The 26,500-nt window shown below is 36.6% G+C and overlaps 1 protein-coding gene across 1 annotated transcript in view; it reads left to right on the top strand.

The window, feature by feature from the left end:
- SEMA3E (semaphorin 3E) overlaps positions 1-26,500 on the top strand; it is a 148,054-nt gene that overhangs the window by 107,111 nt on the left and 14,443 nt on the right. The window contains exons 5-12 of the mRNA XM_050890720.1: positions 3,122-3,215; positions 10,576-10,695; positions 12,728-12,870; positions 15,628-15,742; positions 16,085-16,154; positions 17,452-17,596; positions 22,677-22,899; positions 25,556-25,647. Of these exons, the coding sequence (XP_050746677.1) occupies positions 3,122-3,215; positions 10,576-10,695; positions 12,728-12,870; positions 15,628-15,742; positions 16,085-16,154; positions 17,452-17,596; positions 22,677-22,899; positions 25,556-25,647 (1,002 nt within the window). The remainder of the gene's footprint in view (positions 1-3,121; positions 3,216-10,575; positions 10,696-12,727; positions 12,871-15,627; positions 15,743-16,084; positions 16,155-17,451; positions 17,597-22,676; positions 22,900-25,555; positions 25,648-26,500) is intronic.

Here is a 26,500-nt window from a genome sequence, read left to right as displayed (position 1 = left end):
TCATTATGATACTATAATTTGGTGTACAGTGACACAAAACCCTTTCACATCATCTGGAAGACTCCCATACTGGTCAAGTCTCCATGGTCTGAGTATCAGTGGCATTTTGCCAGGGGAAGACCTGAATACGAAGTGTGGATTATGATGCCCCAGTGGATCACGTCTTGTCCTATAGCACAAAAAATTTCAGTGTGTATTCTCTATGTAGAATGAAATATGAGCCATACACTATAAGCCATGAAGTATGAATAATACAACTTCTTCAAGTATTGTTTCAAAATAATTTTGTTTCCACACCTGATCACTGTACCCAAGTATGTTTTTTCTGTAATCAGTTTTAAATTTGTTACTTTTTCCTTTCATAGACAAGTCCATTTTTATTTTACTGTGGGGAAAAGTGAACAGAAAGCATTGAAACCAGAAAAATCTATTGGATTTTAACTTTCACTTTATCTCTCCATTTACTTCTACATCTTTCTCTCTAAAAATTGGAGGTTTTTTTCTTTATTGAACTCATTCATTGACAAATAGTTTAGTTGAGATCCCAGAAGAGAAACTTTTTCATGAGTGACTTTATTTTTAATACCTGATTAGAGAATAAATAACATCAGACAGTCAGATTGGTTTTAGAAATATTTCCTTTACATCATATTTTATGACAATTATGACTCCCTAGTCCTTTTGCGCGGTTTCAGAAGGTTTTTCTTTCCCTTCCTGAGTTCACCTTACTCTTTTTTCTCTACTGTTGACCCAAAATGTTATGGTATTTAGTTTTGAAAAATACCTGGTATGTGATCTTTGAAAAGTATGGAATGGGGCTGAGATTTCCACACACAGAGAAATATTTCTTCATTGTTTGACATTTACCCAACAGCAGAGGGGGAATAGTTACTCCTGATGTGCAATTGAAGCTGATACAGCAGAAAATAATATTCCTGCACCACCAGTCTCTACCCAGGATAATTATTTTCTGCTGCATCAGCTTTAACATCAGGCACTAATGTGCCAGGGTTAGGCCAACACAGGAGCTTCTGGAGAGGTGAGATTCTGAATGCATTGTTACCTCCTGAGTTTTAGGACCGTTATTTAAATTTTGTATCGGTTTTGCTTGCTATTTTTATTTTGGGTTGGGTTTTTCACTTCAAGTAGACATGAAACAGATGTCTTATTTTTCCAGAACTACAGTCTGAGTTACATCCCATTTTTATAGAAACTCTCTAACTAATGGGAATCTTACTTTTTGATCAGAAGTTTCAGCAAAATGGCATGTGTTATTTAGACAGATGGGAATGGAAGATAGGTACATCAGCTTGGCCGATCTGGGGATTAAGGAGTGAATAATGCTTTGAAGTGGAGGGGCTTGCGACAAATTCAAGATTAACTGTTTTAAATGAAACGCATAGAAATATTCAATTATTCATCAATGAATGGGAACTAACAGCTCTACAACTTTCCCACTTTCCTTATATCTTTTTTCTTTCTGTCCTTTCGAAATATTATGTTTTATTATTATTATCTTACCAATTTTCCATCACATGCAATGGTCAGTATCTTTTCTGCTTCTTTGCTTTTTTCCTTTTTATGTTTTTTTCAGGAGAGCATAACTGTCATGAGTGGAGCTACCTGAAGAGAACATCAGTTTTGCTTTGGGGGCAATTGCACTTGCTTGGGAAAAGAGACATTTGTAGGTTGTAGGGTGGGATGGGTGGACATAGGTGAGTGATCTGAAGGAGAGTGGGGAATACAGCATTGCAGAGAGCAGACACATAATCAGGTTTCTGTATGTCTCAAAAGCAAAACTTTCTAGGGACCGAGCTGCATATGCTACAACCCCCCCAAAATTCCGTGAATGTAACCAACAGCAGAAAAAAGAACCTGCTATAATGACATAAGGACTAAAAGGACTACATATACTTAAATAAAGACTACCAGGACACTATTTTGTCCAGTCTAGATATATCAGTTTTTTTCTGTGAAAATACTGAGTTATTCTAATAAATACCTGAAAAGTCAGGTCTAATAAAACCTGATTTTTATGGTTAAAAAGCCTCTTGGACCTCTTTGAGAACTTTTGCTGTAAGGGAGAGATCAAGGCAGATCCTCCTCAAAACTCTGGGGGATTTGGGATCCTGTCACATGTAATTTTATGCCTCATAAAACATTTCCCTTAGTATATTAGCAGTGTGAACCTGAGATTAGTTTACCGAACAGGTAGGTTGCATTTATCCAATATGTTGATGTAATCTGCATTTCAGTAGACCTTTGAGTAAAACTGTTACACAGAACTGGAACTGCTAGACTATTGAAATGTTTGCTAGTCACACACTTGATGGCTGGGTGGCATATTTTTAATGAAGCTTTCATAGCTTTCTCTCTGTTTGCCCTTTTGTTCTCCCCCATCCCCATGTTTTGTGGTATGCTTTTTTGTTAATATATACATTAAAAAAATATTGTGCTCTCACTTGATGTTTTAATCAGACATTAATAGGCTCTTTTGAGAAAGCTGGGACAAACGTAGCATTGCAAATGAGAATTTAAATTGTAAATTCTTTCTTTCTCAGCCTTTAAAGCCTTATACAGACAAATTAAACTAAGTTGCCAATATTCTTTTTATACTGATATTCTGTTAAATCCACTGCAGAAATCACATCTGCTCTGAAAACCATAACTGGGGATTCATTCCTAAACATACTTTTATGAAGAAGATGTATAAACATCTCAAAGCTACCAAGAGAAGATAACACAGCATGATATATCTAACAACTACTGGAAAAAAATGTTTGAAGAGGGAAAACACATTCCATGGCTAGATATCTATTTAAAGTTTAGATAATTTGGAGAAAAGATAGAGGAATCTTCACTCCCTACTCCCACAGAAATGAAATAAGTGCAATTTTAGTGCATATTTTACTGATTCTTTTTGGGCAGTGCACATACGAAGGTGATTTGTAGACACCCAGAGAATTTTTACTAGTACATCAGTGAGTAACCGTAATTGTGTTTTCTCCCTAAAGAAGTCAATCCATTACAAAGGTATAACAAAGTTAAAGCTCATCTTTAAGGACTTTTTTCCTTTGCCTGTAGGGTTTACGCTGTTTTCTGTGATTTTTTTTTTTTAAAGGATCATCTGTTTCAACTGGAATCGCACAAATTTGAGAGAGGACGAGGCAGGTGCCCTTTTGACCCCCGTTCTTCCTTCACCTCCATCTTAATTGGTAATGATCTTTATGTCACAAGCTTCACGGTCCTGTCAATCTGTCATTCTGAGTCTCTTTCTTCAGCACACCAAAGTGTTGTCAGTCTTCCATTGCAACCTTCGACATGTCAGACTTAATCCTCATGGTGCTGCCCACATTAATATTACATCCCAGGCAGCATTAACTCCAGCAAGGGTGTCTCACTGAAGTGAGTAGATGTTATATGACATGTGCCATCCTGAAGAGGTAATTGATTGTTGTGTAATTTTGGAAACAATAATTTCCTGCTTTACTTCAAAGCAAAGCAATATGTCTAGCTTAGTCTTTTACACCACTGAGACAAATACACAAAATTTACTATTTTTCTTCTACTGAGCCATAATCTGAGTAACAAACATCTTGTAAAAATGTGAATTTAACTGTTTTTATATTAAGCATTTATTGTTTATATAAATTACAGCTTTTGAGATCAAAATAGATTTTTTCCAATGCTGCCTTCTAACAAAACTATCCAAAACTGGTGATTCTCTCTTAGGAGAGTTGATCTTATACTCAACAGTTATAAAAACAGAATTCAGTCTAAGTCCTGCAGTGCCAGAAAGCTATGCTGAGATAGTGCTCCTCTGTGCCTTACTGGTGAGTATATCACTGTAGGCCTGGGACCTTTGAAGTTGTGGTATAGCAAACCATATGTTTTTTCCTCTATAATGTTTTCCTGAAAACATTTTGTGAGATCAAGCAAACACAGTCTTGGCAATATTATAGTACATTGACTAAAAATAGACTGGAACAGCAGGTAAAGGGTGAAAGCCAGATGCACTTAGGGAGTAACACAGGGATTTCTGGTTTTAGAAAACATAAATAAGATGAAAACTGAGCATTCAAAAGGAATAGTCATTAAAAGAAAGATCTAGAAAACAGAGGCTAAAGAGCAAATAAATTTTCATCTTTTCAGGGATAAAAAAGTGACAGGATTTTAGGGCCCTTTGATATTTACATTTGACTTCATATCTTAAAATCAGACAGCTAAAGTCTCTGATTATTAACTACAATGATATAGCTTACCCATAGTGGTGAGGAAGTATTGGTCATGAGTGACGGATGTATTTTTACTTGCTGGGTTTATTTGTTCTTTTACATTAACAAATGACTTACAAGAAGAGTATGCCCCAGTAATGCCAAATCTTTTAAATTGCAGCAATTCATCAAAATATTGTTCATTCCCATTAAAAAAAAAATTACAGCTCAAATTCTTAAGAGTTAGTGGGTTAAGAAGTCATCAAAGAATCAGAAAAAACTGCTGTATTTCGACTGACCTTCCAAAATCCATGAAGCACAGATTGTTACGCTTTTCTTCCACCCTTATTTCTAAATTGTTTCTACAGTTTTTAACAGATTCCAGTCTCAGCTCAGCCTGGGAACAAAGACTCATCCCATGGAATTTGCTGTAGGCCTGAAACCTCATGGTCTAATGTTGAAGTCCTTCTCAACCTTTCCTCAGACAGAACTAAGTAAATAAATTAACCTGATCATGTTCCCACTGTGAGATCAATGTGAATTTTATTTGCTTAAATGGAAGCCAGATTGTCCCACTGAGCACTTCAAGACTAATGGTTAGTCCTTGTGTTTCTGGCCTATTCATTAGTTTGCCTGGATTATGGGAGGTCCTATGGATCCTCACAGTTTTATCTGAAAGAGAAATCCGTTAAATAAGCCTTTCCCTGATAAATGTTGATCAGAGTCTTGGACATCCACTGACAAAGACTTATAAAATCAATCTCACAAAGCTAACAATTCTGTAATGTGGCAAGATTAACAGGAGAAAATTATACATTTTTATCAGATCACTGATACAACACCAAAAAACAGACAAACTTTCACCCCTTCATCAAAACTAATATGACCTGAGAAAGGTATGTAAAGGCTGTTTTTCTAGGCCTCCATTGGGAATTCTATAATTTCAAGTGATCATAGAATGATATTTTAAATGCATAACAAAATTCTTCAAAGAGTTTATTATTTTATTTATGCTTTTATATTTTTTATACTATTGGAATTAAACACTTCCAACACTTAGGAAAAATATCCTAAAGAAGTTTGTATTTCCATGTATTCTACTATATGCTACTAACTTCTACTAACTTCTACTAACTAGAGACACACAGCTTACAGAATAAACAGAATTAATGCTGCTCCATAAACTCCAGAATGTACATCCTTTATCTCTGTAGCTATCCATTTGAAAAGGGTAGAAAACATAGATGCAAACACAGTGAATATTAAAGAAACTTTCAATTAACATTTGAAAATGAGACTGAGACCTCTAATGCCAAGTGCAATCTGAAGGAAGGGATGCTCCTTCATTCAGCCGAGCCCTGATTCCAGCTCATGGTGGCCATGTCCCCTTGACAGGAGATGAAAATTGCACCATGCACCCTCCAGGACTGGTCTTCCAGTCTTTCCTCCAATGCTTGGAGGTTCCCTTCCTCCTCATGCACTCCAGTTTTCTTAGAAAGTGAAATCTGCTCCTGGTATGGAGTCAGCGTGCCCTTGGAGGCTACACCCCAGAGTTGCCTCCACTCTCCCCTGTAGGTTCAGCTAACCTGCGTGTCCTTGAAAAAGTTTTATGCAAACCTGTTAGCAAAAGCTTTCACATTCCAGTATCCTCTTCTTCCTAACTAAACAATTCAAAACCTGCTTCCACCTCTGCAACTCACATTAACACAGCAGCCTACACCAGCATGGCTATTGATTAACAATGAGGATTAGACTAACAAGGAAACTTTACATACCTCTGATAAAAGTACAAAAGCTTTTAAAATCTTGATCTTGAAAGATCATTTGCACCATCACTAATTAGAACCAGATTTAGCTAGATTAATTTAGGAAGAAAGAGAATCTCTTGTTCTGTATCTCTTCATGTATTTCAACACATCAGTTAAAATACCCACTTCAAGAAAACAATAGTTCATGACTTGGCTTTAAAACTAAATAGCCACACTGTCATAAGTTTTATACAGGTTATCTGACCCAGTGATAAAGTAGCTTGTGATGAATTCCTCAATTTATGAACAATTAACTTTTAGCAATTTATTGTCAGCATCAGGAAACAGAACAGATGTTGGATGGCAGACAGGCTGAATAAAATGTATGTGTTTAGATAAACGGCATATAAAGCTTATGGACTTCTATTTCTAATGAACTCTCCCATCTGCTTTCAATAGCCAGAACTATTTTTGATATTAGATCATGCACACTGATTAACTTAGACCACACTAGCTCTTGAAAGCTGAGAAATTAGTTTGTGTCTATGTTTTGTTACCTGCAATATATCACAAGCAAGTGGTGAAAAACCTAAACTACATTTGAATATGTTTTTCTATCCAGGGAATCCATTCCAATACTATTTTCTGGTTTTACAGTGCTAAAACAGTTCCATGTATTTGTGTCTTTTCTTTTACTCTAGACAATGAACTAAAAAAAAATACATTTTCTCTCAAAACAGAAGACCTAATACTTGAGTGACAGACAGAAAATACAAATATAGAGAGGAAGTTTACCAGCTAAGCAATAGCTAATTTCTTTTGAATTTGTTTTTTTCCTACTGTGAAAAGTATCACTTGCTAAAAATGTGAATCGGTATTCTGATTTTAGTTGTCATGTGAGTAATAACTGGCTGACAGTCAAAGAAATGCATGAAAAGTGCTTCTTAAGTTCTACTCATTACGTTCTACTCCTTTATTCATAATAGAGCTAGTCCACTTCGTAGAAAATGATATAATGGGGATTTTACACAAAAAGGACTACTGAAGAACAATAGCTTATGTTTGCATTACCTTCCAATTTGAAGCAGGTACACAAAACATGCCAATAACAAACGAAGGAAACCCACTTCTGAGGTGGAAGCAGCCTATTTATTGAAATCCCTTGTATATATTAAGTTTTTTAAATTAAATCACATGCTTCAATCTGTTTTACTTTAAGGGTTGTCATCTAGGAATTCTTGGTTTTAGGAGAAAAAGGTTGTATTTGGTTTTGTTAATATTTTGCTCTGAGAAAAGGGCAAAAAAAAGAGTACCTTTTAAGTGGTCCTAATTTAATGTTGATGTATTTGTTTGCTTGAAAAGAATGCTAGCTAAAAAATATGCATGTATCACTTGAGGTAAAACTGGGTTTTGAGGTCCATGGGATTTTTCTTGTTTGTTTAAATAAGGAAAGAAGAAAGTTTCTATTCTTGTTTTAGCAGAATTAAACAAGTTGTGTTAAAACTTAAATTTTAGCAATTAATTTGTCAAATACATATGAAGCTGAGGTTAGACTGGAAGAGGGGAAGCGTGGTGAAGGTCTGTGAAATTGTTCAGTTGAATTTCACTGGAAGATACTGGTTTATCAGTGTGATGTGCAGCAGTATAAAACCCTGCAACCAAGACAGGAGGTGTTGATATGCAGTAGTAGCTTTTCAATGGAGGAGAAAAGAGTAGAAATCTTGCCAGGATTTTTCAAATCTCAACCTCATGTTGTCTCTAAATCTAGGATTAGTCAGCACTTGCAAAAATCTAGCAGTGTTCAAAATTTGTAACATGGATCTAAAGGATGTGCAAAAGACCATTGAAAAGGAAAAGAGAAGATCCTCAAAAGTGCAAAAGATGTCAGAATTATGTTGAATGTTCTTGTTCTGAGATCTTTGCCAGTCACACTCATCAGTATTGTCTCACTTTCCTCAGGTGAGGTGACCTGTCTGCACACACTTGATACTTGTCTTATGTTTAGTTTAGTAACACTTCAGGGTAAAAATCAGATTTAATTTCTGTATCTGTACAATATCTTCCATGGAACAATATCCATCCAAGACTGGAACTTCCATTTTCTCCCCCCAGGATCTCACAGATAAAATCAGTGATAACTTCCTTGGTATATGGTAGAATGCCATACCAGCAGGTTAGTTACGTATACTAACATTTTATACCTATGTCAAACAGAAGGAATAGGCTTCATATCCAAACTTCTGAACATCTGGACATATAAATGTCAATCCTGATTACTAGCAATGTATGACAAATCACTTACCCTGCACTGATGCATTTTCCAAGATTCACTACAGTGTTGAAAGGATAAAAGCATCATGTTTTGTATTACACATCACTGTAATTAAAAAAAAAAGCAGCCAGTCTGAGATATTTTTCCAATGGAATTCTTAAAGGGGGATTTATGACTAATGTAACTCATTAATTAGGGTTGTGAAGATTGTTTGGAACATTATTCAGACACTGGCAAATTCTGTTGTTTAAGCAGCTCTGTGGTGTTTAAAAAATAAAGGTCTCTATTAGTTTTGGGTAACTTTAACTTCTACTGATGCTATAATTTATACTTACTTTTCATTTCACTTGCCAATATTTTACACTAAATCACTACCATGTATTTTACAAGGCAATATCCATTCTTTATATGGTAAAGCCTAAGGCAAAACTATGCTCAGCTCTGAATCAGCAGAGGTTTCTGAACCAGCCCCAGCTGCCAAACTATAAACCTTTTGGAATCATTTTTCAGACTTACGATACTATTCAATTCATATATATCTCTTAAGAGAAACAAAATTCACACTTTGAGGGAGACCAACAAGCAAAATTCTTGCTTTTGCTGTAATCCTTTAAAAATGCCAGCAAACATTATTTGAATGGATCAGTCATGTTTATTTTGATTAGGGGGTAGGAAGCCGTGTCACTGAAACCTCCACTCAGATTAACCACGAACGGGAAATAATTTATTTCCCTCTTCTTGTGCAGTTTAATTCCTGCTGTGTTGTTTTCTAACATAAGGATGCCACCTAGTGACAATAACTGTCTGCTTCTTAAATTGGGCCTAAAAAATTTCTAATCTAAGTCCACAGGGATATGAAATATATTATTCTTAATGCTTGGTCAGTTAAGGGGAATTGCACCCATGCATAACTAAAAGGTAGAATTATTGCTGGTTATTTCATTAAAGTGAAATACATCCGATATCACAAGTTTAGATGGATCAGATGATAGAGATAGGCTGGATTTTTGAACATATCTATGATCTAGTTGTACTCAACTACATATAGATTTTCAACAGTTATTTGCAATCAGCATATTATTTCTGATATTTTCCTATGCTTGTTTAATTTGTGAATGCCACCTAAATCCTTTGAAAATGGGACCCAATTTCTGTTCCCATAAATTTTTCAGGAAATGTTCATCACTAGTTGTGCAGAAAGGATGAGATCTCAGGTCTTGTCCCTACTCTGGTGAATATTTTAAGGATATGAAAACAAGTTATTGCTGGACCAGAGGAAAATAGGCTCTTTTTCTCTGTCTACTGAACACCTAAGCCCCTCAGCCAGCAAGTTATACTCAAACTGTAGTTATCTGAGGTAAAGAGGAACAGCTCCAGTAGGCTGACTGGAAAACCCCCTCAGCCTAATAAAGCATGTGCTTGTTTATAGAAATCACTTCTAAGGCAGCAGGTACAGCTTCTTATCTCTCCAGCTGGGGAGAAAACTGCATCCAGCCCTCCAGTATTTTCAGTATGTGCTTCACTAATGAATCTTTTTTTCAGCCATGTTTTGCACAGAGCCAAATCTGATAACTATGCTTAGGAAACACTCCCCTGTTTGAGGTCCAATCTGGATTCAGGTATGATTTCAAGGATACAGCCTTGAGCTGTATCCATGCAGTGTAGCCCAAATCAGTGGTTTGGTGCAGCTATCACTATTCTTTTCCTTAGCACTGCAACCTCTGAAACCTGCTGCTGCATTTTCATCCCGTTTTCTGGCTCCTGTTATTTCTGGCTGCTCATAAACCCAACATGTCCCTTCCAGTTCTAGGACCAAGCAATTTGTTGCTTCTCTTTAGCAAGACCAGGGCATGTCTGGAAGTGCTCAGAAGCAAACCACTGGTCAGAGTCTTTGCACTGGTGAAAATTTAGGTGCTGACAAAGGGTAGGTGTCTCTAGGGCCAGGCACTAACTGAATGACAGTGAGATCTTTGAACTTAGGTGCTTGATGTGGCAGATGTTATTGCGGCAGATGTGGTTAGATGTTAATTTAATGTTTTGTGTATGAATCTATCCCGAAGTCACTAAGTCAGTTTTGAAAACGAGGCCAAGCCCGTGAATGAAATTTAAAATTCTTGTCCTCATGCTGTTCCAACTGTAAATGTTGCAGTGCTGGTAGGAACGATGTCCATATGCTCTTCAGACTATATGTAACTTACTGACTCGCCTTCTTACCTGAATTTGAGCAAATACTAATGAGCCATGTTTATAATGCAGTTCCTATCATATGCAATGAAAATAATCCGTAGAGCATTACCAAATTGTTTTGTTTTGGTTTTGTTTTTTAATGTATGGTCTGCAGGTGGTGAACTTTTTACTGGTCTCTACAGTGACTACTGGGGAAGAGATGCTGCTCTATTTCGCACCATGAATCGCATGGCCCATCTCCGAACTGAACCTGATAGTGAGCGCCTGTTGAAAGGTATGGGAAGGAGAAGAAGAAAGAGCCAGAGGTGTTTCGGATGACTAGACAATTTCTGTTTAACCAGAAATTAAAAAGATATTATTCATGCATATGTATATCCCTTTGGAGATGAATTTGTTTAAACTATCTTTTTTCCATTAAATTTTTCATGAACCCCCTGCCAGGATGAACAAATTGAAATCTTTACTTTGATTACATATTGGATTTAACAAGTGGAACTTTTAAATCCTTCATTTTTCACTTTTAAAATTGCTTTTAATTTATACTCTGAATACCCTATACTATTTCATATTATGCCAGATATAATTAAAATAATATTTTAAAATTCTCTATTTAATTAATGGGAGCTTCTAATTAGAACACAGTACTCTTTTTTCTAGATGAGATCATTTTGTCTTTATGTTGCAATAAAACAACTCAATCTTTGCCAAGTTGTGTAGTGAAGAAATCTCATGCAATAACGCAAAATAATAAACATATGGTGATCACACAGTTAAATGAAATAAAAAGTTAAAGCAGGTAATTTTAAAGAAGAAAATTAAAATATTCCACAAAAAAATATTGAGAAAAATCACATGTTGGGAAATTTAGAAATTGTTTCATACTCTTCAATGTGAAATGTAATTGAATTTCAAAGTTTTGAAATTTCTGTGAAATGGAGAGTCAGAATCTTGATTTGTTTTGCTCCAAAAGTATTGCAATATTTCATCATAAAAGTGACATAATTACTGCTAATGTTTGGCAAGGAGAGTCAATAATTGCCTTTTATGGTGATTCATATGGTAAGAATCATTTTTTCAGTGAAAGGACATAGAAGTTTTTTCTCTCAAATTTCAAGGCAGTTTTCTCCCGAATCAGAAGAGAGAAAATAGTTCTGCTGCATACTTCTTCCTACATGAATCTGACCTAAGACTTGAATTAAACACATTTAAAAAAAAAAAATATGTTTAGAACACTCTTACATCTGCTTTAAGTCCAATACTTAGAGCCTTGCTAAACTAAGTGTTTAGACTGGCTATATAAGGGTAGCAACAATCAGGTGGATGTTCAAAATATGCAAGTGAAGTTTCTTTTCTCTTCTCTCTGGAAGATTTAATTATTTTAAATATAGAATTCTCTAAATTATGGCCTCAACCTTTGCTTTTCATTTTGTCTGTACTTCAAATTTAAATTTGCAGAAAGGCAATATTTTAAAATGTATATCAAAAACACTTCAGAAAATTAGCAAGTGTTGTATCAATGTCTTAAAATGCAATGACTGTTTTCATAGAGAACAGGAAGTTAGAAAATATTTACATTACCCACTGCTTCTTAAGAAATCATACTAATTGTATGAACTAAATTCTCATTTAAAGAACTTGTAAAAACTTTGCTAGAATTCAGTGAGATGAAATCATTCACAGCTCTGCTTGGTGTGGGGTTAAAAGGTATAAAGGCATGGACTGAAGTCTGAACTTAGGTTTCAACTTTGCAGCAAAATGTCAAAACAGGAAAAATTTAGAAGTTTTTTATTTCATGACAAAGATACACAATGCATCTTCTATCTATGAAGATATATGTTCATATAACATCTATTAGCTGAATTACCTGAGCTTTTTCTTTATCTAAAAGCCTTTTTGTCTTAAGTTGACATTCCTACACCTGGTTGGTATGGGATCAGAGATTGTTATGTGAATATTAGCACCAGGTTTTAGCTTAATCCAAATTAAAATATATAAACCCCAGAGAGCGGGACTGGAAAAAGGTCTTTTTCTTGCACACATACAAAGGAATATTGATTTGTGAATTTGAGCTATAAAAATAATTTGACATTAATGTATTCCACATTCTATAGATACCCACCCACAAAAAAAATAGATTTTTTTTCCTATTTCTATTACCCTATTCACTTTAGGTAGCTCTCTGACTGACAGATCCCTGATTCTTTAATTTTATTTTTTTCTTTGCTACCAGCTGATTTTAAGGATTGAAAAAATAAGAGAATGTTTTAATAAATTTGAATTAAATTAATTTTTGTTTTCTTTTAAAGAACCAAAATTTGTTGGCTCATACATGATTCCTGACAACGAAGACCACGATGATAACAAAGTATATTTCTTCTTTACTGAAAAAGCATTAGAGGCGGAGACAAGCACTCATTCCATATATACCAGAGTGGGACGCGTATGTGCGGTAAGATCCTTTTTCCAATTCCCCAACTAAACGAAAAAAAGCATACACGTTTCTTTGGTCCTTCTCCCCTGGGTAAATATGGCATCTGTTAATGTATGTGAGAGTAAGTTATAGGTCTGAATGAAAACCCTACATTTAAACAGCCTCAAGCATTAGAAAATTCAAAAGCGATCAGAAGTCTGGGCTTGAAGCTGAATTTTGCTGAGAGAGGAGGGCAAAAGTTCAGAAATCTTGTTATTCAACTCCATCTCTCTTTGTGCTGATATGTGGTAACAGTAATAGCAGTTGCCCACAGGACTCTCTTACCATCCATATTCTCAATTCAGATCAAGGCGCCGTCACCCTTAGTATTGGCTGTAGGTCCAGGGCCTCGTGCAGCTCCCACAGCTGACATAAACTGATGTTCCCTCACATTCCTGGTGACAGGACCAGCCCAGCCACCAGTCCTCTCTGACGCTCCCTCTTGCCTTCCTATTTTGTCAGCAAGGAGCAGACTAAACTCACCTGCATTTGTGCAGGGTCGATGGCTACCCTATCAGACAGCTGGATAGGACAAGAGGCAATGGGCACAGATTGAAACACATGAAAGTCCATCTGAATGCAAGAAGACATTTTTTTACTGCCAGGGCGGTTGAACACTGACATAAGTTGCCCAGTCTCTCCATCCTTGGAGATATTCAAAACCTGACTGGACATGGGCCTGAGCAATTTGCTGAGCAACTTGCTCAAAGCAACTTACTTTGAGCAGGGCAGTTGGAGTAGACTATCTCCAAAGGCCCCTGCCAAATTCAGCTATTCTGTGATTCTGTAAATTTTGAAAACCTCTTTCTGATGCATGAATGATAGGAGAGGTGCAATGTGAACCACCTATAAAGTGTTTTATAAATAGTAGCTAATTAACGTTTTCATTTCATCTCTCATTCCTCTTCTTCTCAACAGCAACTAAGGAAAATTGTGCAGATAGGAAACTAGAACAAAGGATTGAATTGTCCAGCAAATTATTATCGCAGCCAGGCATAAGGTTTACCAGAAGGAGCAGAAAAGTCATAAGGAAAGACCTTGCTTCCCTCCACTGCCCTGCACAATTATCCATTTCCCACTCAGGCCACACTCCTGGTGTGTTGATCCCATCTCTTTTTGGCTCCCTGGCCGCACACACAGGAAGATCTTTGGCAGTTGCTGGAGAGGAGCACTGTTAACATATGATCTCCCAGATTAAGCTGTCCATAATTGGTCCTCCCTGAACAATTGATGTAGTTTGGCTGCATTCCTTTACTATTAATTGAACTACGGTAAGGCTGATGGGAGGAGGTCTCCCATATCCGTTGGGACTACATCTGCTAGATTAAAGGAAGGAATGAGAAGTATATTTCTTAGCATCTGATTTTGTTTCTGAAAAAAATTGCATTCCCTCTCCTAACTGTAGGGGATACATTCCTAAAACTATTGGGTAAAGAGCAAGATAGAAGTTAAAAATCTTCTGTCACCTCAATGTATATTATATGTCACATATGCTTACCAGCATACTACCTATTAAAATTTCTTAAGGAGTACTCATGTATAACTTAAAACATCTGAAGTATGCAAAGTACCAAATTGCAGCCTAAGAAAGCCAGTTGGCTTTCTGAATTCAAGCCTGCATCAAGATCTGAAGTAGAATTCTTTGGCCTATGTTCTGGTAGATGTCTGAATAGATTATTTTAATAGTTCCCTCTAGTCTGAAATATATCCTCCTGAATGTCTTATCTCTAGCCATGGGTTAAACCAAAATCTCACAGACCTTTCTCTTCCATTTGTCCAAAACTCCAAATCCTTTATCATCTGGACATGAACTTCACAGCCATATGCTATAATTCAAATTTGATTTAATGAATACAAAATATAGCTAGCTGGTGATTCAAGAACCAGCTTTTTTTCCCAGCTTTTACATTTTCATCTGAGCTGTAACACGTTTTGCAACACAGAGGCACCTACTCTGTATATTTCTACTTTTCTGAGGAAAACAGATCTCTGTTTTTGTAAGATCTCAATGTGAAGCTGAGGAAATCAATTAATTTCAGTAGTTTAGAATTAAGTTATGAGAGGATTTTTGCAAGCCTAATACAGAGCCTTCAACAGTCAGTTACACAGTCTACCTGAATATAAGGTCATAGCTTTCAGGATGCTACCCAAAGGTTACAGAATCTGATTACTAAGTAGTAATAAATGCCCCCTTTTCTTGACAGTCCGACAGTCGCAATAGCAAGAAAAAGATGAGACAGCCATAGCAAAGCAGGAATTATTTAAAGTTGTTGAGAAATTTTTAGAACACCATGTAGACACTTGCCTCAGACTTGCCCCAGCTGTACCTGCTGTATAGATAGATTCAGGGCTTCAGTTTCCAAAATGTGTTGATCTAACCCCGCACTGAGTTCCTAAAGCAAAGTTGAACTTTGCTAACGTACTCAGTACATCCAGTTAACAAAAATGAGAAGTAAAAAAGTTTTACAACAGCTGTAGAGTTAAAACTATCCATGGATGTGGTACAAAATTAAAAAATTCTTATAAACCCACAGCTCTTAATGAGACCTGGACTTGATCAGTGCAATCCTACTTGAAAACTGACTCCAGAGAAATAATACTCATAATAGACATGTGGTTTGAAAATGCATGCTTTTGACATTAAAAGATACACTGAGCGGCTAATTCAGCAGAGATGTTTGTGCTTCTAGACTTACTCATTCAAATTACCATCAGCATTTGTTTCTTTCTACGCAGAATGATATGGGAGGCCAGCGAATGCTCGTGAATAAATGGAGCACTTTCCTCAAAACCAGGCTAGTTTGCTCTGTGCCAGGGAGAAACGGAATTGATACACATTTTGATGAATTAGGTAAATATCCTAGACTGCAACAAACTTAAAACCATCATAAAAAACATATACTTTCATGATAACACACCTAACTGTCAAATATTGTACTTGTATTCATTAACAGGGAATGGTAGTTAGTGGTTTTTTTCCAATGTATATGAAGTTCTATGCATATGGAGTTGACTGTCATCAATTATGCCTTTACTTTTTGCATTGTTTTTAAAGAGTTCTTTTAAAATCTGCGTAAAATTAAATAGCATATATGAGTAAAATAGGATTACACTTCTAACAAGCAATGGAGTTTCTCTTTTGGGGCTGAGAAAAGTAGTTTGCTACCAATAACATTGCATTTAAATTTTACAGAGGATGTGTTTTTGCTGCAAACTCGTGATAACAAAAATCCAGTGATATTTGGCCTCTTCAACACTACAAGGTAAACAACTAGAAGAAATAATAACAGCAATAGAGGAATGTTTGAACAGCCTATTGAAGAGATAGAAGCTGCATGATAAATATCCTTAGCAAATATATAGTAAACAGTTTAATCCCTGTTCTATTCACAGTGGGCTTCCTTGTTAATGTAAAAACCGCTCTATGACACTCAGGGGCTTGAAGTCTCATTCAATGATCCAGTCTACCTGGATCATAAATTAATTAAATGTTTCTCTGCTTGAAAATTTCCTAGTGTCAAAGTATATGCACTCCTGCATGCTTATAAGAGCAGCCTATCAAAGGCACCTGTCTTCCTTTAAGAGCTCCACTGTAATTCAAGTTTAAGTAGATAGCAGCTTAAATTCCTACTAACTTGTTAGTGTAGCCTAAACCACCAGCTGTGATGTTGCTGGTGGCCTCCTTTTCCACTGCAGCCTAGTTCAAGTGCAAGCACGCAGTACCTGTTTCTTGGAGATCCAACTGTTAGTTTAGAATGCAACTGGTAGAGGAGAGCAGCTGTGGTTTTGCCACTATTTCACTCTCCTGATGTATTTTTTTGGAATAAAGCAAAGCAGATCTTGTCCTCTAGGGATGCAGGCACCTAGCATTTCCTGCTGGCTCCCTATGCCAATAAAGCAAGCTGAGCACCTAATTAAAATGATCTGAATCACCTTCTGGAGTCTTCAGAGATAGTCTCTTTGTAGAGAGCACTGATGCTTCTTTAAAAAATAATGACTTGCTTCTCCGGAACTAAGTGAATAAAATTTAAAAGTAAAGAAGATACTTTCATGTGGATTGATCTACATAGAGTGGTCTTGATGATCTAGCTAACAACACCAACCAACATTCCCACTCAATATAAAAAGACTCCTGTTCATTTCAGTCAGCACTGGATGGTTCCCATCTTTCCAAAGTAACAACAGGAAAAGTCTTAGAGAAGAAAAATGGTTAACTGTTTAAGTCACTAATCAAAGACATATAAGACCTGAGTTCAGTTTGCTGCGATTCCTTTGTGTTTATAAAGAAGTAATTTAGAGCCTGTGTTCACCATCTTCAAATTTTGGGATAACAACACAGAGTTTCCTCAGAGAGATGTTATAAATATAAATACATTAAAGACTTTGTAAAGAACATTGGACACAACAGTTATAAGAAAAGCATATAGGAAACAATAAGTAGTTTTTTCTCCCTGAATACTGTTGAAACATGACTTGTTTTTAACTACAAAATAATACCAGTATTATATGTACAGAATGTGACATATTGCTTTAATAATGTCTTTGAATTTTACTTCATAGCAATATATTTAGAGGATATGCTATATGTGTTTACCACATGGCAAGTGTCAGAGCAGCTTTCAATGGACCATATGCTCATAAAGAAGGACCTGAATACCACTGGGCTCTATATGAAGGAAAAGTACCTTATCCTAGACCTGGTTCAGTAAGTACAATCTATTTTCCATTGCTTTGCTATGTAAATGAATTTGGGAAGAAAAAGCAGACTACTGCTAATGATAAACCTTCTTGACTTCACAGTTCAGGATATTTTTATTTGAATATATACATACTTTAGCATTTCTGGAAAAGTGTGGAATGGCTCAGCAATAAGTTTAATCAAGCACTAGACCCATACCTTTCCCAAGGAAAATAGTGGAATTAAGTACATAAGGTTTTTCAGAATCCTGTTGGGACTTGAATTTAGCAACCTTGTGTTAAGGTGTTAAGGTCCCAAAGTTAGGACCCCAAGCAATAGGGGTAGAAAGAGGCACCTATAGAAGGTGGGTCAGATGCTGCGTTCAGAAGCAGTAAGTGCATCATCTGGGAAGGAACCTCACTTTCTATTGAGCCTAGAATAACTGTTCTTCTCAATTTGGCTGCTGACACATTTTTTTGTGTCTGAACCTTGATAACTTTAATCTAATTGCCAAAGAAATAAATGAAAAATCAAATTGATTTAAGTGCATTGACTGAACCATGAGGTTTTTTTCTAATGGAACTTTCTGGAGAACAAATTGTCCCTACTGACTTGACTTGAGAAAATAAAGCCAGGATGAACTAGAAGCATGTACCTATATTTACATTTAAAAAAATATATTTAAGATACATGCAATATTTTCCAATGTAAATAAGATTATTACCAGAAAAAACAAGCTTACACAAGGCAATTCACTTTTCTTCTATTGCCTGCTGAAACCAGGGCATTTAACAAGTGTTAAAGGAAGAAAAAAGAAAAGATGACCCGCTATTTCAAGATCAGGTGGTTCTGATTCCTTTTTTTTATCTCTTTTTCAAAAAAGATCAAATTTCAATACTTCTATAATTTAGATCAGTGCACAGGTCAGAAATGGGACATAGACTTTAACAAAAGTAACTAATCAGAATAAACACGTTTGTAGATAAGGAGTAAACCCTCCATCACCTGAGGTCCTTCTCTCAAGACTGATTCTTTCTAGAAGCAATGGTCTAGCATCCTCACAATTCATTGGTTTGCTTTCAGACATCAAAGAGTGAGATTTTATTACCCTCAAATCAGGTTCCTGAGCTTATTAACATTCTTGTTCTGTACCCTTTACAAAGCGTATAGAAACATTAAAACAAAGTTGCAAAGAACCAAACTCAGCAAAATCACTCATGCTTTTTGCTAATTTTCACACAAGTTTCTTTACAAACATCTTTATTTTTCAAGAGACATTAAGTGAAGAAAAGAAACAAGACATATTTTGAAAATACAATTAATCTGGCAACTATTGTAGCATACTCTGCAACTATACAGGTGCCATCACGTAGAGAGTTGTTCCTGCCTGGCACTTAGATTTTCATTTGGTAAATAGAAATTCTGGAGGAAATCACAAACTCATTACTTAGAGACAGGTAAATAATTTCTACAAGGAATTCCTAATTTCTATGTTGATTTCTCAAAGGCATCACACGTAATTTTCATCTCAAACCCTTTTCCTGTTTCACTCTCTTTTTAGGTGTTTCTGAAGTTTCTGTCCCTGTAGTATCTTAGCCCAGGACTCTCACATCCCAGCTCGGGGGGTGAGGAGAGCACCCCCGCGTTCACTGCCTGTCAGCACGGCGTGAGGGTGCCCTTTGCATTGCAGGGGCCCATCAGCATCTCACAGAAGGGGCACAACCAGGGCCTCCTGCACCTTCCCCTTCCTGTTGCAAGTCAGGAGGAGCCCCACAGCAGGCAAGGCCAGGCTAACCCAGAGAAGCATCACGTCAAGGATTTCTTCTTCGCCCCTTACCTTTTGGGAATACAACTACTTACCCACCCGTGGCAATTGTCATCTGTTGCAAAGCTGCTTTTGTTTACACTGGCAGAAGGTCTGCCCCTTATCATGTCAGCATTGTGCAGATTTTTGACTCTGTGAGATGCAAAGACATTTCTAATAGCTGTTTGCCTAACACCCCCCACCCCCCCCCCAGTTTTCACACTTCACCTCTTTATCTTCTTGCAGGCTAGGGGCTCGCTCTCTTGAGCTTAACGGTGGAATAAACAGTTGCTGGAGCATTACTTTCAGTGTTGTTTTTCCTTTGCTAACTGAATCAATATTCTTGTTTATACTAAAAGCAATCATTTGCAGAAATAAACATTGCGTACAATTCATTTATCACTGAATCGCAGGAATGAGATGTGAAAAGGCCTATTAGCTTATCTAGTCCATGCCAATACAGCCTTTCTCCCTGTAGTATGATTTCGAATGCATGCCCTCTCTCATTTTAAATTAATGTTTTCCTCTGCTTCTCTTGGGGTTAGAGACATAAGTCAAAATGCAGAAGTGGATGCTCCAAAAAAGAGATTATCTAGGATTTAAACATTATGAATATGATTTGACAATCTTGGCCCATAAGCTACCACTGTAGCGGTGCTGACATCAATATCAAATGTTTTTTTGTTTGTTTGATGTAGATCAAAGTCATTGGTATTGAGTCAGGAGAGAAAATCAGATAATGATCACATTTTGAGCAAAATGGTTGAATTCAAAGGAATTATTGGTTTCATATTTGACATTTTATATAGCAAATTTATAGGTTTTGCAGTTTTACCAAATAATGAGACAGTACCATGCATGGATTGCAGAATGACTGTATATTATACAAAGATTATATGGTCCAAGTTCTTTAAGTGGTATTCATTTTTTTTTCCAGGCAGTAGAACACCTCACATATGTTATTTGGAGTAGCATTAAACACAGGCATGAATTCAGTATTAATGACTACAGTCATTACATTGATATCTCCTAGCACTGAAGATTAAATGGTGGGGTTTTGGCAAGAAGGAGAGAACACTGAGCCAGCACTTCAGCAAAGCCGACAGTGACTTACAGAAAGGCTGCCCTAAGTTCCACTCACTTTCGATGCTTCTCTCCCTTGGCTCTGAATGGCCACATTTGGGTCAGACTGGATTGTAGCCCCCCCAACAGGCAAGGCGTAGGAGCTGAAACAGACATAAAAGCAGGGTGCAAGTAATTTTCCCAATCTCATGGAACAAGTTAGTTGAGGAACCAGGTCTTTCCTGGGTGTTAATCGATTTAATCATGTTTGTCTCCGTGTGTTGCGGAGCACATCAGAGGCTGAAGTAGTTGGCTCTGCCAGCTAACAGAGGATTAATTGATTCATTTTTGGCTGCTCATTTAGGGCACAGTTGAGAGGTCTTTTCAATGCTTTTCCAGTAGCATGAAGAGAAAGCATGTTTCGGGCTGTAGCCCACAGTGTTAGGTTTCACACTCCAAAGAAAAGGTCAGCATATTGGTAAGCTGAATCCTACTACCTTTCCCATTACAGGAGTGACAGTGACAAGAGGCCAAAAATAACATACTATTAGGCATCTCTGAGTCAGCACTCTTTGATCTCAGCTATTGAATGGGTAGAGATGGAGTCTATAAGGAATGAGAGTAGAGCTTAAAGCTAAATAAACAGAAACCCACTGTTAAGAGTCGCACAGGTTCTGACAGACTCTGCAATCCACTGCTCTCTGAAGTCTGCTTGAAGCACTGCTTCTGCCGTAATCTCTGCTCCTGTTTTGCTGATTCTTTTAGTGCATTTAGACTGTGATGCTTCTGGGAATGACATCAGTTACCTCAAAAATGGCGTTGATAGACTTCAGAGATGGCTGCATCTACTGTTTCCTTTCTACACCATTTGGTTTTATTTAATTAAAAATGAAAAGCCTGTGAAGGATTATTTTTATTAAATCTCTCCAGGGCTAGAACTTTGCAAAGGGAACCTGGCAATGTCTATTCACTTGCTATGCTGTGCAGTGCATGGAAAGCAGAGCTTTAGCCTGTCTTCATGCTCCAGCTCTGTCTCTTTATTGCAAACAGCCGGTGAAATTCCATTACTAGGTTGATTAGACAATTATTTTAAAGTCAACACTGAACAAATACTTTCCTGTAGTTAAGCCCCAAAAGTGGAAACAAACATTGCCCCATTTGACAAGTGCAGGAGTTTGTTATTGTCAATTACAGTTGACCACAAGTTTAAAATTACTGTTTCCAGTAAACATAAAGAGTATTTTATTTCATTTTATTGATTGAAAAATCCAATTTAAATAGGGAAAGGCTGCTACTGTGGCTTTGCTTGAAATGCTTCTTAAAACCGCACTGTCTTATGAATATTTGGAGAAAGTAAACAGTTACTGAGATATTTCCTGCTTGATCATAAATGGTTTCAATGAGACATCATGAAGCAAATTGGAAATGTAGAATCTATGTTCAGTTAGGGAATACTATATCCTTCACAAAGCATCCTAAAATTAAATTCTCTGTTTAATACAATAAATTATCCCTAATTGCACATTTGACCAAAGGACCAAGCCTCTTTTAATCAATCATTGATATAAAGTCTATTTGCTTTGCAAAACAGTAGGATTATCAATTCAGACATTGGTATTTCAAGCTAAACTGTGATATATAATACTGTCAGCGTGAGTTAGGAGTTAGAATCAAATGTAATACTGTTAGAATGCCTGAGATCAAAAATTACTGTTGCTGCTGGCATCATTTTTAAGTGTACTTAGTTTCTTATGGTAATACATTTTGCAATCAAAAGTAATAAGACTAGAGAGTGATTTCAAGCATTAGTATTCTGCTGACATTACATGGCTGTGTCTCTACTGGGACAGGAAACCCCTTTCTCCTAACTCTGTCAATGAGCATTTTGATTACATCTTCAATATGAATTTGGGGAACACATAAACACTATGGTTGTTGTCAAAATCTAAAAGTGTCACTATTTATTCCGCTCTTAGTATGCCAGAGAGGAAGGAGCTCCCTCTTTCTAAACGTGACAATGCCAACGCTCTGTTCAGCATTCCCTTTCTTGGCTTCTCACAATAAATAATCCACACATGCATAAAGCATAAAGTTCACTGTCCCAATTCCTGCTGTGGTCTTCTGTGTCTTTTTTTATGCCAGGTTTTCTGTAGACTTGTCATTACCCTTGAAAACAAGACCTGTCTTTGAAAATTTATTCGGCAAACCTTCAGGATAATCTATGTTTTATGTTTTTTGCAGTGTGCCAGCAAGGTGAATGGCGGTCTGTACACTACCACTAAAGACTATCCTGATGAAGCTGTCCATTTTGCCAGGAGTCATCCACTGATGTATCAGCCCATCAAGCCTGTTCATAAGAGACCAATACTAGTTAAAACAGATGGAAAGTACAATCTTAAACAAATAGCGGTGGACAGAGTGGAAGCTGAAGATGGGCAATATGATGTCTTGTTCATTGGCACAGGTAAATTAAAGAAAGCAAGGAAGACAATTTATTTAATAGGCTTTTTTTACCTCCAGGATGAATGAAATTAAGTTGTATATAGTCCAAAACAAAAAAATCAATACAACATTCCTTTTTAACAATCATTCTTTGCCTGACTGCACCAGTCTTCACCTTACAGAGGAGGTTAGTCATTCTAGACATGTGCTTCACTGTGCTGATAACATATAGAAAAATAATGGTAGGGAAACATTTAAAGACTAGGAAGAGAAAATTAAGTATACGATTCCTTTTTTTTTTTCCCTTTCCAAACAAGAACCTTAAATTAAATTCCTGAACAACTGGCCATATTTTTAAAACTTCAGAACACAATCACGTATCTGAGCATAGTTCTGAGCTGAGGCCTAGAGACCTGAGAGAAACAAAGGTGATATGATTTTCAAAAATATCAGTTCAAGTTACTGACTTTATTCCACAGTTTATTTTCCCCAATTTTGGAGACCACAAGTCTAGCTGATACTGTTAAAAAGAAACCGCCAGCTTCCAGATTTGGGTTACAACACAGCTCGAGGAAGGAAGGAGGAAATACCCAAGTTTCTTAAAAAGAAACTGTTAGAAGTTTTCTGCCAAGTTTTCTTGTCTTTCTTTTGTGCCATTTTCATAAGATACAGAGGGCTTGTTTAAAGAGGACTTTTAAACATCTACCAAACAAATATGATTGAGGTAAAATATATCATAGACCTGCCCTAACTCTAAGCAACCAGAGAAAAAAACACATTCTAATGGTATTTGAAAAGTAAGAAAACTTAAGAAAATAAGAGGAAAGCCTGGAACTAGACAAGACTTCAGTCACATCTAATCTGTCTGGAAAAAATCCAAGGATTCATACATTCACATTTTATCAATTTAACAACAGGAGTGGTATCACAAATCATTTTGACCATTTTGTCTGGGAAGGCAGTTACAGTGAATTATTTTTTACTAATGAAATTCCTCTGATAAGCACATTTCAGTGTTGAGAACATTCAAAAGAAGCATGTTTGTAGAATAGCAAAGGCTTATTTAGATTAGTGCTGTTTTCTAAGCTTTTAAATGGTCTCAGTATGGTCTCGGTATTGGACTTAGCATGGTCTATAGAACATTGTGCCATGTGTCACTTATTTCTGTACAGCAGATTTTATAATGGTGCCTAGATTTTTCATATTTTCCACTTGCATTTGTGATTGAGATATTGTATCAAATACTCTTTTACACAAGTCCTCTGTTCAGCAAAGTTGAATCCAAGGGGACTTAAGTGTGTGCTGTAGAGCTGTGCTGGACTGGCACCCAGCAGCTGCTTGGTCTTCTCAAGATGTCTAATCTTGAGACAAGAAATTCCAGCATGGGAATTTGGGCTTTAGAAACTCTAAATCGAACCCTGCAATCTCTGCTCTGGCAAAGCTCCCATCAAAAAGCTCACTGCTTCTCTTGGCAATATAATGTTAGAAAGGGTTAATCTTTTTTTATCCGAGTTCAACACCTGCTGTGTAACATGAGTAAATAGGGTCTTAGAGACGAGCAGAAGTTTCCTTAGGGTAGCAGTGCAGGTTAGAAAGGTTTATCAAAGGCGAAGTCTGAACGTCAGGGCTAACTTTCACATGTCTGTCAGCAAGATTTGAAGAGGGACTTACTTATGAAAATCAGAGCTCAGAATGCAATTTCTTTTTACTGTTCCACCACAAAATGGATGCCTTTGATTACATATTCTCTTTGAGAAGTGGTGTATGACCCCAGTTTAATGGTTCCTCTTTGTTTGCCCCTTTGATCTTTTGCTCAACATTTTTCCCAGTGGTTGTCTGCTTAATATTTCCCCTGTAAATCAAAGGTGACTGAAAGTAACAGAAGAAAGGAAGTGATATTTGCCATTGTTGATGACAGATTTTCAGATTAAGGAAAGCAAGACTATTCTAATAATAGTCAGCAAGACAAAGCTGAAGTGGTGGAAGACCAGATGCTATTCGTGTGTTTTAATTTCCTGCAAGAGTTGTAGTGACTGAGAGGCTGATAAATGTAAACTCCAATGTGCCTTAGACTCTTTGAATGTGCAGCTTTTTTTTGGTTCACCTTCCTTTGATTAACACCTTCAGCTCAACAGCAGCTCAGTGTTTCCCTAGAGGAGGGTGAGAACTGCGGACAATGAACCCCTGAAGGTTTTTGTACTCTTGCCTGGAGGAACGGAGCTGCTGCCAGCAATTAAGGATAGTTACTAGTTTCCTAACTAGTGTAAACACTCAGATCCTATAATTAAAGCTACTTTACACTCCCTTGTCTTGATGGACTCAGCTCTTGCCTACTCTCATTTCTTTTTCTGAAATATGGTCACCCTCTTTGATCCTTCTGCAGCTCACCAAGGGGTTATGATCCAGAGTTTGAAAAATACAAGTCAATTAATCATATAGCTCCGGGATGTCTCAGCTGACTCTTATTTGCCAGGAACAAATTGTCATACATGTTTATTTTCTAAGAGTAAGAATCCTCATCAATAACAGCAATATGCAACTACCTGTACATATTTATAAATTTCTATCTATTATCAGTTTGAAGAAGTCATTTAATGTATTTGAAGGCCATATAAATATTTCCACCAATTATAACCTTTAGTTTTGTTTTGTTTTTTTCTTTTTAAATTTATTCCCAGATAATGGAATTGTGCTGAAAGTCATTACAATTTACAATCAAGAGACAGAATCAATGGAAGAAGTGATTCTTGAAGAGCTGCAAGTATTCAAGGTGAACTGTGCTGTATATGAAGCATATATACAAGTCTTGAAATTTTCTGCAGAATTAAAATGTCTAAAAAATCTGAGGATAGTCAAATATATAATAGTTCTGTGCAAGAAATTTTCTAATGATCTAGTTATTTTCAACTGAAGTTTTTCTGAGGTGGAGTTATAGCCCAAGTAGTGAAGCGTATTGCAGCAAACCAGGTCTACTGTCTTTCTGTTTACATGCTTGGAGGTTGTAGTGTGACTTAATTAGAAACTTACTGCATTTTACTTAATTTTCCCTCGTATCCAATTAAGTATTTAAAAGAGTATAACTGCATGCACAAAAATGTGCCTACTACAATCTTGGAAGCTTAAATGAGGTCCAGATAAAAAAAGCCCAATCCTCAGAAAGAGTGAATCAGTCAATCTGTCTTTACAGTGAGCAAACCTGAGTCCTAGTGAGACAAAACTCCGTTCTGTTTAAGAATAACCCATGACTAAAGCTCGGTATTTGGTATATGGCAAAGCTAATATAATGAAATTCTCTTAGTGAGTATTCACATCATGTCATGTTAGCCACATAAAGTAGGAGGCTAACCTGCTTCCAACCATAGGGAATATCTAACATCCGAACTTAGATATTTAAATCTGGTATATATTTCCCCTGGGGGGAAAATCACAGAAATTGCCCCTCTTGATAAAGGTAGTTTTCAATAGGGACTATGTCTTGCCATTGCTCCAGGAAATCTGAGCAGAGGGTAGAGAGGACAATGGTAAAAGAAGGAATTCCTGCTATTTTTATCTTATCTTCAATGAATGTTTTGTTATAAAGAACACTCCACTTATCACTCTCAAGTAGGACAAAAGAGATTCAG

Source organism: Gymnogyps californianus, chromosome 1 (genome assembly GCF_018139145.2).
Source record: "Gymnogyps californianus isolate 813 chromosome 1, ASM1813914v2, whole genome shotgun sequence".
Taxonomy (NCBI): Eukaryota; Metazoa; Chordata; class Aves; order Accipitriformes; family Cathartidae; genus Gymnogyps; species Gymnogyps californianus.
This window is presented reverse-complemented; position numbering and strand designations above follow the sequence as displayed.